General features: G+C 38.0%; 1 protein-coding gene across 4 annotated transcripts in view; it reads right to left on the reverse strand.

Annotated features, from left to right (window-relative positions):
- The window catches only part of LOC139128469 (phosphatidylserine synthase 1-like), a 324,577-nt gene that overhangs the window by 277,236 nt on the left and 32,013 nt on the right, over positions 1–15,328 (reverse strand). For all 4 annotated transcript variants that reach the window (XM_070694242.1, XM_070694244.1, XM_070694240.1 and 1 more), the window contains exons 5-6: positions 5,846–6,004; positions 5,123–5,274 (exon numbers count right to left, since the gene is read on the reverse strand). In XM_070694242.1, coding sequence (XP_070550343.1) covers positions 5,123–5,274; positions 5,846–6,004 — 311 coding nt within the window. The remainder of the gene's footprint in view (positions 1–5,122; positions 5,275–5,845; positions 6,005–15,328) is intronic.

A 15,328-nucleotide genomic window follows, 5' to 3' on the forward strand; every position in this document is an offset into this window, starting at 1 on the left:
GCACCTAGGCCTTGTTAAATGAAGTTCTGCAGCTTGATCGAATTTCACTGTATTGCTTTGTGCAGTTGCATGCCCGGTCTAAGAGATCGCCGAAATTTACCCGATATTTATCGGCGATTTGGGGACTCTGATATCGATACTGGACAATAGTAGAATGACTTGCCCTGTGCTTCGGTACGCAAGATCTGTGAAATCGTCGATATTTAATTGGATTTATCGGCAATTTGGGGACTCTGATATCGATAGTACACAATACTAGAATGACTTGCCCTGTGCCTCGGCACGCACGGTCTGTGAAGTCGCCGATATTTACTAGATATTTATTGGCGATTTGGGGACTCAAATATCGATACTAGACGATACTAGATTCTGTCAAATCCCGGTTAAATATCCGATATATATCGTGACCTTGCATTTCTGGTCAAACCCGACTTCCAAGGACTGACTCTAACTTCGATACCGAACGATACTAGATTCTGTCGAATCGCGGGTTTATATCCAATATTGGAGAAGTTGGACGCCTTGCCATAGTTCTAGGTCTAAATAGGTGCGACCTGGCATCTTATGTTTGTTTGCACAACTTATTATAGTGGAAACACTCAGTAAACATCCACTTCCTTCGGCGTCTTTGCCTGCTTTGTTTTGTGCGCGACTTCCGCGCTGTCAGTAACTTTACCAGGGCAGACAATGGCTCGGAAATGCGCGATTTGCGCAATCGCGCAGGCGAGAGAAAACCATGTCCACCATCGTAAATTATGCCGGTTCCATCACTGTTACTAATGAATCAAAAATAATCCTTATATCAGCCATATTATCGACATGTTTTGTCATTTAATTGTCTACTCTTTGAACCAAATAATTTGTCGCTTTGTCGTACGTCGGCCGATGACTGACGGCAGACTTCTTTGGCATGCAACCAACATAGTGAGTTGATAGCGTTGGAATTTGACAAAAGCTTAAATGAGCATGCGCGAAAAAGTTTCAAGATCCCCCGTTTTTATAGTCCGGTCATTGTACGCTTTCGGTAGTTTCGAGACATCCAAACAATGCAAATGTATTACAAATGCACGGTACGATGATTGAAGTCGGTGAAATGTTAAAAATTAAAATAATTTTTAAAATCGTAGTTTCTTTGGTGTCTCTCCTATATCCATACGAACCTATTTGGAATTAGGCAGCGCAGGCCAGGTTTCCTAGCAATGGAATGCGTTATCTGAGTCTGTGCAGTAGTGAGTTAGTTTCAGTCGGGGATTCGATATATTTCGGACATTTCACCACCTTACATGTACATGTTTTCATAAAACCGACTTCATGGACTGACTGTAATTTCGATACTAAACGATACTAGATTTTGTCAAATCGCGGGTAAATATCCGATATATATCGGAAATTTCACTGCCTTACTGTTCTGGTAAAACCCGACTTAATTCCAGCATGCTATTTTTTACATCCATAATTCCAGGGACTGACTCTAACCTTGATACTAGGCGATACTGAATTCTGTCAAATTACGGGTAAATATCCGATATATATCGGATATTTCACCACCCTATAGATCTATCCGAGCCAATCTAACTTCGATATTGTATAATCTAGTAGCCGTAAATATTGGATATCATATAAAAAGTGCAATGTCGCGGTGTCCTCGGGATTCCGGGATAAACTCCTTTGTGTAGCGCTCATCGCGCCCGCTATCGCGTTCACCACACTCAGGTGTCTCAAATCGCCTTCACCCCACTAAAGCATTCACAAATCACAGTTTACGATGCAGCTAGAAGGCAGCTCCATTTTCATACCAGTTCAAAAGTAAAATACTCATAGACTTGAGATATTTGTGCATGTTAGACTTTCGATACATTCGCTTTACGCTTGAATTTAGCATGGAGCTTTAATGAAATTATATCACTACATAATTTTGTAACTTTCTTCCTGTCGCTTTGAATGGTGTCATTTTGACCAAACTTGGCGAATAAAATCCTGTCATTTGAATACCATTTAGTTTACACTTTTAATAAAAGGGTGTTTGGCTGTAGGTGACTGTGTGATTATGGATAATTGCGGTTTCCACCACGCGCGATATATTGAACAAAATCTCCAACTACTATTGCGGAAAGTGTACCGTGAATTTGGAAAGTTAGGTAACGGCAAAAGCATACGACTTATTTTACAAAGTTGAGCGAGTAAGGCACTCCTGAACGGCGAAAATGTTGGTGGTGTATTGCTGGCAACAAGACAATATCTTTACTGACGTTAGGAACTTGTGTTGATTGGCTTCCGTAGAGATGAATTCGCGAGATTTTTCAGTGTATTGTGACGTGATATCGGAAACAGATTTTCAGAGAAGGCGCTCGCTCGTCTGCCGAGTCAACGTACTTCCGCATTCATATCGTGCAAATGCGCAATTCTTGTCGCGATATTTGAGCATTAAACTTGATCGTCAGTGAAACAAAAAGATGGTTCTCAATATCAAAACATTATGTATTTCATATTTTAGGGTTCTGTTTAAGTAATAGACATGAACATTTGGATTTATGATCCATGATTTCCGCGATCCGTGGCATGATTCAAGCTGGCCGTGAATACGCACTGATTTTTTTTTGTGATGACCCCTGACCCAAGTGTCATCGATACGTTGTGCGAATGTGCGCGCTGTCCGAGCATCGCTTGCTTAAATCGGAGCTACCAAAGCTCCATGCTAAATTCAAGCGTAAAGCGAATGTATCGAAAGTCTAACATGCACAAATATCTCAAGTCTATGAGTATTTTACTTTTGAACTGGTATGAAAATGGATATCTAGTTCGTTTGAAAAACTGGTGTGATGAAGCAGGTTTCGTGCTGTTAAAGCGCGACATGTACAGTACAGCACTGATAGCGATTGCAGGTTTGTTACCAAGGCTGCGTTCACAAAAAAAGGGTTAGGGGGGTTGGAGAAATTCAGGAACGGTGATTCGAAAATTTTGAGGGTAGTAGAGAGGGAACTTGAAATATTGCCCCACCTGTAGGGGGCACTTGAAAATGTTTTGGTTTCCTTTTATGTTTTACATTTTCCGATTCCAAGTTTTTGTAGGTAATTAAATGAACAATGAATACCTTTTTATGTCATTCAAATGTTGTAATGTTAGTAATAATTTAACAGAATCTACAACATATTTGTCACATTCCATGACTTTTATCTCGAAAAAAATCTAAACATTTGTGATTTGTCGTATAAAAATCAGACTTGAGCCTAGTAACAGGGCACAAGCTCCAACCGTTGATGATTTTTGCAATATTTCTATCCAATATATCAACTACAGTTCTTGCTGTCTCCCTACAGCATGCTCAAACACACAATGTTCAGTTTCTCGACAAAGCCAGTATATATAAATATGTATTAGGTGATAGTTTAATTAGAGTCCAGACTGACAGTCAGTTGTCAGCACTGATACGTGGTACACATACACAGGCTGTGCTAGCAAGCTGAATACTGGACAGTTCAACATGTTGTAGAGAGTAGAACACGAACGCAGTTGTATAAACTGAACATAAATATTGTCAAAATTATCAAAGATAATACCGCTACTGCCTATGGGCAACTGTCACTATCAGATACTGCCCTGTTACTGGTACAGTAGTGTCACTGTTACTGCATACGTAGCAGTGACAGAGAGAGCTCTGACTCTGATGTACATGGTAGTTGAAGAATAGTGTGTGTCAAATGACGCTCATGACAGTGAAACATTATACCTAAACAAGATCAGGCCAGAAAGCAATACAAGGAAGAACACATGGAAAAATTTTTGAATTCTGGCATATGAGAATAATCAAATATTACAAACAAAAGATGGAGTCACCATGCTTGATTTTCTAAATTTTCACATTCTTGTCATAAAATTATACAAAAGTAAAACTTTGAACACTAAAGATGAAATGAAAAAATATATGACTAAATGGAATTACAACAAAATTTGCAATTATTACACTCAAAATTTCAGAGATGAATACATTAATTTGATGCAATATTTCAGCCTTCCAGTATTGTCAATTTTGAGTAGCATCTAATTCATATATGTCTTGTACTTTTGAAAGACATTTTGGTAGCTCACCGTGCTCAGTTTCAGACTCCACATTTGATTTTGCGAAAATCGCAATTTATCTCTAAAATCTTATTCTCCAGAACCACAACACTGATGGCAATGAAATTCCACTTTTGTCATTCTAGTGAGAGCTCTTTCAAGTTTGTGAAAGGCAATTTGATCGGTCACGTGGTTTTGCCGCCATATTGTATTTTGCATAAAACATACGATTACGATTGAAACAGACAGTAAATATGAGATGTTCAAAATTCTTCTTTACAAGGACTTGACTGTTTTCAAGCTGAAATTTTGCACATAATAAAATCACTGCACGAACTGGAAACCATGTTATCGCTTGGGCCCCGCCAACGCTGCTTGCAGCTTTAATTATTATTATTATTAATCTTTATTTAAACTCGATAACTCCATAGGTGAAACACCTCTTTTCGTGGAGGTCGAATAGATAAAAGAAAGCATAGTACACTTTACAGCACAAACATGAAACACAAAAAACACAGAAGTACAAATATATATAAAAAAAACTACGAAAAGGCATCAGACAAGTAAGTATTATACAAAAAGTTGTCACAAGATTTCTTAAAACTAGTCAGTGACTCAGAGTCCCTCATTGATTTGGGGAGATTGTTATATTCATCCACACCGCATCTGACAAGGTGTTCTGATAAAGAAGTGTACGTGCCTTGGGAACTTCAAGGAGGTTCCGATTGGAAGAACGAAGTGATCTTGAAGGGAAGGGATGTAATTATTGAACATACTAGTTATGTAGTCAGGGGTTAGATTGTGAGTTGCTCTGTAAATTTGGGCCATACGGTTACAACGGAGTTTCAAGTTAATAGGCAGCCAATGAAGCTGAGTAAACATTTGAAAAGTGGAAAGAGGCGGAACAATGTCAAGAATAAGTCTCATTGCACGTCTCTGTAGACGCTCCAATGCATAGATATTGCTACTGGAAGTAAAGCTCCAAACATTAGAACAGTAATTGATGTGTGGTGAGATGAAACAGTAAAAAATAGTCTGAGTGTTTTCCCCTGATGATGAAACTTACTTGATGCTTTCCCAATGAAAGTTACTCATTTCCAGTTTCTTGCACACAAACATTCCCAGCCAGATTCCCAGTCCATTGCACACCAAGACATCCAGGATCAATTGATCCCACCAACACTCGGCAAAGTTTGGAAGTAAATGAGCAAAAGCAACCTGTAAGATGGTATCAAAATTACTCTGATTGTAATCAGGCGAAGCACAAAGCTTCTCATAATTCTGATAGCATCTGTGTTTATACATTTATAGATAAAATTTTAACAAATCACACATCCATAAAGCTGATTGTATAAGTAATTACATGAAAGCTGATTTCATGTGTATGTCACAAGCTATACTCACGTAAAAAATACTTCAGAATGCTGCGTTTCAAATTCTAAATGTTTTCAAGGCATTTTTCCGCAGTACACATAAGACTTGTTCAAAACTGCACACCTTACAAGGGTGTCTTTGTGATGGATACCATTAATGAATAATGATTACATCTGGCGTATCAAAGCAATTATTTCAGAATCTATTGCCATATCTGAATGTCTCTCTCTGCTCAGGCAAATCAATAAACATCTCAACATCTGCTGAACTTAAAGTCAGAGGCCATTGGGTATTCCTAAAGTTAACTTGATTCAATATATATAATACCTATACACATACATTGTACATGGATTTAGGCCTGAATTTCTCACTGAGATTAGAACAAAATGAATTTCTTAGCAATGAATCAACTAACCTCAGTAATCTCCCACGTCACACTGATTGTCCAACATATCCCATAATGCCTCACTAGTAGTGCTTTTAACGCCCAACCAGAGAAATGAGCAAATGCAAATATGTCCATATGACTCCAGATTCGCTCTAATGTAACAACGGAACAGTTAACTGCATATTCCTGAAAGAAAAAATGTGATGTATCAGACGGTTTGGTAAAAACAGTCATTATTATAGTCACACATACGTCAATCACTAGTAATTTCATAACATATTTGTCACTGCATAATAAAATGCTATTGATGGTAAAATTTTAATTTTCATTCTGAAAGCTATTAGAAATTATTATAGAAATTAGCTTATCAAGGCCATACCTCATATTGGAGAGTGAAATGTTAAATGGCACAAGCCTGATAATATACACAGTACATTCAGTGAATTAATTAACTTTAGTTGACACATTTTCGTTAAAAATCCACAGTTTCAAGTAAGAACAGTTAACAATGTAGTCAAAATTTGGGCTTGTCTGCTGTAACTTTTGATGCCTTTTTTTTAATATGATCGTTTTATGTCTTTATAAAATACACTCTTGTTACAGACTACTTAAGATATCATGTACCCTACATATTCCTAGTTCCTAGTAGTCAACTTGTCAATACACTACGTATCAATATTTCTATGTATGTTACATTTGTGTGTGATGACCGTATTACATGTCAACTGCTCAAATAGATGACTGAATTTTAGTTAGGACTAGAATTCAGTTGTTCAGATTTTCCATACAATGCATTTTGTTTGTTTTTCAACAAAGTTAGGGGGGCAGAAGAAGAAAATGCTGGTTTCTCACACCAAAATTAATGAAAATAAATTTAAGAGTTACATTTATACAAAGATCTACAGAAAGACATTATGATAAAAAAACTTTTCATTTGTGATAATTGAAGGAAAGCTTTTACATAGATTTTGCTAATATAGAATAAAAGAGGTTTTACTGGAAACAGCGTTAATGTTGAACATGTATTTAATAATGCTGACCTTCAAAAGTAGGAAAGTAGGTTGGAGTGACATTTTGAGTCACATGCAAACGCTGTCTTCTCCATAAGGAGTTGTGATGACACATTTCAAAATCCTAACACACATGTAATTCAAATAAGCAGGGATACACTAATGACAACCAAATTACTGTTTTTTTGGCATTGTATGATACAAATACCACATTTAAGATTGAATTACAAAATTTTCTTCCAATTCACTTTTTACTTTATTTATTTCATACTGAGAAGAAAATAAAATATTATTATATGATTTGTTTTCTCAAAAAGATGAACTTCATGCATTATGGCAAACTGATTACTACCAGTACTATAAAAACCTATATTTTAAACTGCAACGCTGGTACTTCTATGAAAGCCTGATTTAAAGTATCTACGGTAGCACAATATTAATGTAGGTTGATGGATATGTTACCATTATATTAGGTAGCCCATCACAGAGGAAAATGTCTCACATTTTAGTCTGTGTGAAACGAGTATTGGGATATACATGTAGTATTTACTTAGTTGATGCCACAGTTTGTCATGTGACTCAGTGTAAACTCTCTACTCCAATTTCACTTTCATCAGATTTGTGAGTATTTGTAGGCAAATAGAACCTTGACCTTCCCATTAAAATGCTGGATTTCAATGTCAGAGGGATATTCCCAATCCAAGTCTTCATACATCGGATTCCATCATTCAGAAGAGGATTAGGGATATTTGTAGAGTTATCAACATGTTTGCCACGAGACAGCTTGAACTCATCAAACTTCCAGCACTTAAATTGTATTGAAATGCACACAATGGAATACCACCACACTGCTGAATGAAGAGCTATTAGTGTACAGCTGGCCTATTGCAATCAATATCGCCTGCTGAGTAAATCATACTACTTAATACACATTCTGATATATGTACTATGAATTTATTTACTCCAGTATACACCCATTCTCTCCAATGGTGAAAGCTTTCCTTCATTATGATGCACGGAGAGTATATCCTGCTGATGCACTGATGACAACTTTTACTTTGATTCCATTCAGAAAGCAAACATTTATGGATGGATCAATATTTCACTAAATGAGTTCAATGTTTTGAATTTCATGCCAGCATTTATGGCATATCAGACAATGGATGTTCATTGTGTACAAAAAATGGGCAACACAAAGACATGACAGTTGTTAAAAAGGCCATGGACAAAACAGAAATGAATGATGTTTCAGATATGGCACAGATGTTGCTTTATCAAGATATGCTTTATCAAAGGAAATCTTTCTGTGTAAACAATAACTGCAAGGCATATATTCACTGTACATTTATGATAGTTTATTTGTCATTAGAATGTACCCATAATTCCTCAGTATCAGTGTGCGGCAATGAACATAAAACAGTTATTTATGCAAAGATTGAGCAGACTTTTAAAATATATACCACACATATCTTTCATTAATATTTCATAGATTTCTGTACTGTAATTGACATGCCTACATCTCATTCGTTAGATGTCAAAAGAAACAAAGACACATAATTCTGAACAATAAAGTTACCCAAACTCACTTTTTAGTGGCCTCTTTCATTAAAACAACGTGAAAAAGATTCACATTTCATATTTTGACACAGCGTTCTGATATGTTGGACCTTTGAACTTTCATTCCTGTAGCACCATGGGAACAATTCAATTTATGCCAAAAGCACTCACAGAAACTGGAGTAGTGAAAATGAAAAATCTATAATGATTTTCTGGAAACAATGGAAGCACTAAACATTGCCCATTCCATATTAAATTTAAAAATCTCCTTTAAAGCTATTATTGAAATCAAATACACTGCAGAAAGCACATATCACTATTCAATGGACATGTGAGAACTGCATGTCAGCATGCAACTTAATTCTGTTTCTATTCATGGAAAGTAAAAACACAAACTGGAATAGTGGTATTCAATGACAAAATTATATTTTAACATTATTATATTTCTATAAGGGCACGTTCACTCCAATTCATAGGGGAATATTTCTCCAATTCATAAATTTTGCACAAAATTTTCAGGGGTCACTTCTATTCTGTTGGTTTTTTGTGTACGCAAGGCAGTGTACCATAAGATAAAGCACATGAAAAGTAATTAAGAAGTCCTGTACGTAAAGAATTGTGCTTAGTTTTTAGCTGTTCACCAGACAAACTGACCATTTAGGCTATAAAAAAGAATGGCTTTTGTTTGTAATTCTTGTTTTAATATGTTGATCAAGACAAACCATGCCAGCCTTTTGTTTTCACATTCCTTTGAACAAAATAAATATCAAAAATTTGAGAGTGTGCCACATGGCTAAAAATTTCACATGATATATCCCTAGTAGTAATAACATTATCAATTCATACAATATACGGTATGTGTCTGAACACTGATCTTATCATCATCATCTTGCTATGTGTAAGAATTACTGCTGCATTTATAAAATTTAATTAAATGTAAGTAGTTTGATCTTGCCAGCTAAAAAAATGATAAGATAAGATAAATAATAGAATCACAGAATCATTTTCACAAGAGACCCACGGTGAGAACTAACCTACAATTTTAGCTGTACTGTCATCACTAATGTTTGCTTATTATTTCCAGTCGAGAATTTTATTCAATAAAGGCTGTTTTATGCTACATGTAACTGTTTGAATCACATTTTCACTCAGTGAAGTAAACAAAATTACCTGTATATTGTCTTTGCCTATATCTGCATGACAAAATTAATAAAATTCAAACAAGGATATATATATATATATATATATATATATATATATATATATATAAGTACATTACAGTAAACAAAGTGGTCTGTTAATATGGCATAAAAACAAGATATTTCACTTCATATAGTAGTTGCAAAACTACAAAAATATAGAGAAATTTGCACTCATAAGGGAGCGTTCAGTTTTTACGGCTGGGGGGGGGGCCGGCAAAATCTTGTCGCCAGTGTTCAAAAAAATATAGACCCCCCCTGCATTTTTCGTGAAAAAAAGATGCCCCCCCCCTTTGTCAGACTAAAAAAATTGTTGAACCCCCCCCCCCCCCCCCCCCCCCCCCCCCGCTTAAAAATAACTAAAACCCATATGTCAAATTTACCTGCATGGTTTGGATTTGAACTCCGGTACGCGGCGCACTTTATTCGTGTAGCAGAGATGCCAGTGCACAAACTTCTCAGCCACATCCATTGAAACGTCTGTTAATTAGGATGACTGTAAGGCAATTTTTAACTTCATTTCCATAGACAACTCATGTCCATGGACTTTGTATAAAGTGAACTTTATTGGAGTGGTTCGCCAAAGGCAGCCCTCCGGTTAAGAGGGTCATGGGCCATTACGTAAAGTCAACTTTATTCTAGTGGGCCACCAAAGGTGGCCCGCCGGTAAAGAGGGTCGATCATGGCTATTGCATAAAGTAGACTTTACTGGACAGGGCCGCTGAAGGCGCACGGCCATTAAGATTGCCGTGGGGTATTACATAAAGTCAATTTATTGGAGTGGGCCGCCGCAAGGCGGCCCGTCAGTAAAGAGGGTCGATCATGGCCATTGCATGAAGTAAACCTTATTGGAGTGGGCCGCCAAAGGCGTCTGCCCGTTAAGAGGGTCATGGGTAATACATAATGTATATTTATTGTAGTGGGCCACCGAAGGCGGCCCACCGGTAAAGAGGGTCGATCATGGCAATGGCATAAAGTGAACTTTATTGTTGGTATTATGTTTTGAAAATGTGGTGACCCCCCCTTTCCTACCAGTGAAAAAGCGATGACCCCCCCTTTGCGGATTCCAAATTTTGATGACCCCCCCCTGGATTTTGCCGGCCCCCCCCCGGCCGTAAAAACTGAACGGTACCTAAGCTGATATAGGTCATATGAATGTGAATCATACATCCTTATTCATTCTATAAATGCCCTCGGGTGACACTGGATTTTATGTCTCTGTTAACCCTTTTCCTGCCAAGTCGTGAAAATCCGCTTGAAATTCGGTGTAGCCAGAATCTAAGCACTGGTGACCGTTATTCTCCCAACCCGGTGGAAATCGGGCCCTTTTTGGGTAACCCCTTTCCTGCCAAGTCGACGGCACTACATTTTGCAATCCCCTGTGCGTTTAGGGTCATCCGAGGAGAGGTTTTCTGACAAGGAACGCCTTTTCCCCTCGAAATGGGTTCGCTGGGAGTCGATAGACAGGGAAAGTGCAGAAACCTGTCCGCCAGTCCCCCACACCCGAAGGGGGCTGGGTTTTTTTTTACCGCTTTTTAGCGGACTTGGCAGGATAGCATGGTGACGTTTTCTGGCGGAGTTGGATGTACTTGGCTGCCTGGCACTATAGAGATTGCTGCCGAACTTGACCAACTCGGCAATGCTAATCTAGAAGGCTACCTCTTGCAAACGACTTGGCAGATATGCCGATGGTGCGAGACGAAAGTCACTTATTCAGTTGTGCGTGACTGAAAATGAGAACGTATTTTTGACGGGACGGCTCGACTTGTTCCTCAAATGGAACGGATATGAACGACTTGGAAATACCATTACAAACTGGTGTCCGACGTACTAAGCTGGGCTTCAGCTCTGCAAGTTCAAGCCAGGCAACGTCCTTCACCACCTTGACCGTGCCATTCAATGGACGTAGCTTTGGATTTTTTATTTATTCCATCGTCCGAAGTATTGGCTCTGGTTTGCAGGCAAACGTATCCTCTTGCTGACGCATTGGTAACTACATACGCTGTTTGCGTACACAGAATTCAAAAGGTGACATAAGGTCAATATGCTGTACGGGGATACCGCCTGCATTTAGCAGGGACTGCTTTTGTTATGCAAACCAGCTAGCAGTACAATATGGCTGCCAGGCATGTGGACACGTCGATGGCTAGAATAGTGGAAGCATATTGCGTTGTACCCATGCATCGCAAAAGTGAGACTGACGACTTGGGTGCAGTGACTGGTTATCACTGGTTAGCTGCAGCCCAATCCATGTAGGTACAAACCCGTACCTGACTGAGGATCACTCGATTAAGTCGGTAATGAACGGTAACACTCGTAAGCCAACTCCCAAATGAGCTGGCTAAACTACGTGGAGCTGTGCTTCAATGGCTCAGCCATGTCGTTAATACAACGGCAAAAACGTAGTTTTTGTGCTACACTGCCAAGTCGTTGAAGGTACGTATTCAATTGACCCTACCCTGGGGAAACAGGACAGGTTTGCTGGTGCTGCCGCACCCCTAGCACGACCCCCAGGGTCTCTGACTAACAGACGAGTGAGGTGATGTTTGTGCCTAGCGGACGTGCGCAATACTGAAGGAGTTTATTTCAGAAAAAATAAACATGAAACGGCAATAAAATGACGCACTCCCAGGGGCAAACAAAGCCGGTGACCTCAATTTTTTTCTGCAGTAACCCTTGAGCTCCTTCCCCTGTCTACGGGCATGTAGAAATTATCGAAGTCTAGTAACACGTATAAGTACGGCTAAAACAACCCTGAAAATGGGCGATTTCTGCCAAAATGGCTGGCAGGATAACATGCAGGAGAGCCAATCTTTTGCAGGCACATATTATGGGGCGGTTTTCTACTGACTTGGCAAAATAACGGACAAGGGCGCTCGGCAGGAAAAGGGTTAATCAAGTTACATGTACTTTTCAACTGTTATATACAGCGTACACTGCAGTGATGACTATTCATATAAAGTAGAATTGTACAGAAATGAAAAGTCATTTCTACTTGGTGACAAATTACTATTGAATTCTCTACAGGTCCTGGCAGTGTTGGGCTAGGATTGTCATCCTGTCAAGCACAACTTGACTGTTTAGGGGCTACACAAAAGAATCAAAATTATGTTTAGTGTTGTCAGTGAGGTGAGACATAGTATGTACCCTAGAGCATAGATAGTAGAGGCATAGACTGTCTATGCCTACAGGTAATGATCTAAGGTTGGAGATATACAGGGAATGAACTGAGGTTGGAGATATACAGGGAATGAACTGAGGTTGGAGATATACAGGGAATGAACTGAGGTTGGAGATATACAGGTAATGAACTGAGGTTGGAGATATACAGGGAATGAACTGAGGTTGGAGATATACAGGGAATGAACTGAGGTTGGAGATATACAGGGAATGAACTGAGGTTGGAGATATACAGGGAATGAACTCAGGTTGGAGATATACAGGGAATGAACTCAGGTTGGAGATATACACGGAATGAACTCAGGTTGCATAGCCTTTTTATCAGTATCAACAGATAACTGTAATAGGAAAATTTATTCACTGTATTTAATAAACAATTTGAGTCTACATGTATGGGTATGCAATACCATGAATTGTTGGAATTTCATCTTTTAGAATTTTTCCAGCAGAAATCATTCATTCAAGTATACTAGACCTATTTATTGACAATACCAGTACTGTGTCTGACTTGCAAGGTTATAGCTGATTGGTCGATTGTCACTATTCACAGCAACTTGGAGAGTTTATTTGTATTATTCAATTATAATGGTAAGATTCTGCCAACCAATGGACCAAAAAGCTTCCAAATCGCTGCAAAGTCAGCTCCAATACTGTTCTTGGCAATTTACATGTACGTTCAGGTGATCATGTTTAATATTTGCGGTTAACGTCCTGAAAATTGGAAACTTCCCCTTACCAGTCAGTAATAATTGCACAAAATCTTAATTACATGCTTTTTCTACAAGAAGAAAATAATCTTCAAGGTTAAAGTTTAAAAACAGCTGCAAAATTTTGTCTCAATTTGGTAATTATATGAAAATTAAGGAAAATAAAATTACGTTAGGTCAATAATTTTCAAGGTACAGCATGACATCAAAAGCAAAATCAAATCGAAAATATTAGGGAGTAGTAAGATATTTGGATGGAACCCTTAAACAGCAAACTGTATCAACGACCTGCAACATTTACAGTGAGCTACTGGTAATGGTATGTGGATGGAATGCATGTCACATACAAACTTCTGATGTTGTGCAGAGATAGGCAGCCTATGACATGCAGTAAAGGGTAATTAAGTGAGAGCTGAGGGCCAGTGTTTTGTAATCTATGCTCATGATCTGAAGCTAATAGTGCAAGAGGCACACTGGGACTGCACTTACTGCACATGGCAAATTTGAACTGCGTTTGCTCTGACGCTGATCAATGGCCAATCTGCAACACTCGAGGGGGAAATACAACCTGAATGTACTGGCTTAGAAGGCTGTATTCGATTGGTAGATTGTCAGTACTAGTATTTGTCATTATTTACAGCAACTTAAGGAGTCTGAAAATATCTTGTCCACCTGCTTGGTAATTTGGAAATAACAATAATGAATTTCAATCAACCAATTAACTGAAAGCTTCCGAGATGCTGTACGATAGGGTTTTTGGGATGCATGATGTTGCAATAATTTTGCCGATTTTAGTTCAGTATCTTTCCTTTTGATAAAGTCACCGCAAACAATACTGACTGACTAATACCAAGTATTGGACGGTTTTCTGATATAGCTTGAGTAATGGCAACAAAAACTTGAAGCATAGACCATTGAATTAGTTTGTATGATTCCTTGTAAATTTGGAGAGCTTTTCCTATCACAACAATGAGTACTTGGCAGAGTTGGAGAAGAAAGCTACGTGAACTGAGATGTCAGTCATTTCTATGAATTAAAATTTAATCCATAGTGTTATTAAGGCAAACAGAATATCCACCTAAGCCTCTACCACTTAATTGTCGTACCTATGACGTAAATTGATGAAAATGTATTGGTCAGTAGAGTTTACAATTGTGTTGATTGCGATTTCAGGTTTTATTACTAAATATAGCTGTATGCATGACATAGGACAATGCTGCCTAAAATTTAGACAAATTTTGTTGTTGCCTGCATGGCTGTTGTTGCAGATTGTAATCTGAGCCATAAATTCATATGAATGAGTGTGACTTTTGGTAGCTATTGTAACACTAGCAGGTTTTATTTTTGTCATTTATGTGGAAAATGCAGACAAATATTTATTTATGCATATTAATGGCAGAGAAAAATGATGTCATTTGCAATCATCACAATCACGATAGAATTATTTTATCAATACCATTGGTTTGTTTACGTGTTGTTTCTCTAACTGTACTCAAAAAGTATCCACATTGTGATAAGAATTGTGATTAAAACAAAATGGTGAAATCTGAGAAATTCACAAATTCTTTTGTTTATTCTGGGAAAAGTTTGCACTTTGATATTTGTAGAGGTATTCTTTGTATTTTATGGATAATTTGTCATTTTTCTGTTTAATGGGGCAACACACAGTAATGGTGTTTTACCAATGTACAATATGGTTTTGTTGTGCTTCTGTGAACAACACGGATGGAACTCACTGAGATAGCTTCCTGATAGCCATTTTTTTCCTGAAAACAGCATCAGATAAATGTCTACTACATGCATTAAGAGAATGGCTTCATTGACTTTTGTGTGTGGGTCACGTCGCTTGATATCTAA

The sequence above is a fragment of the Ptychodera flava genome, unplaced genomic scaffold, assembly GCF_041260155.1.
Source record: "Ptychodera flava strain L36383 unplaced genomic scaffold, AS_Pfla_20210202 Scaffold_55__1_contigs__length_887147_pilon, whole genome shotgun sequence".
NCBI classification, from domain to species: Eukaryota; Metazoa; Hemichordata; class Enteropneusta; family Ptychoderidae; genus Ptychodera; species Ptychodera flava.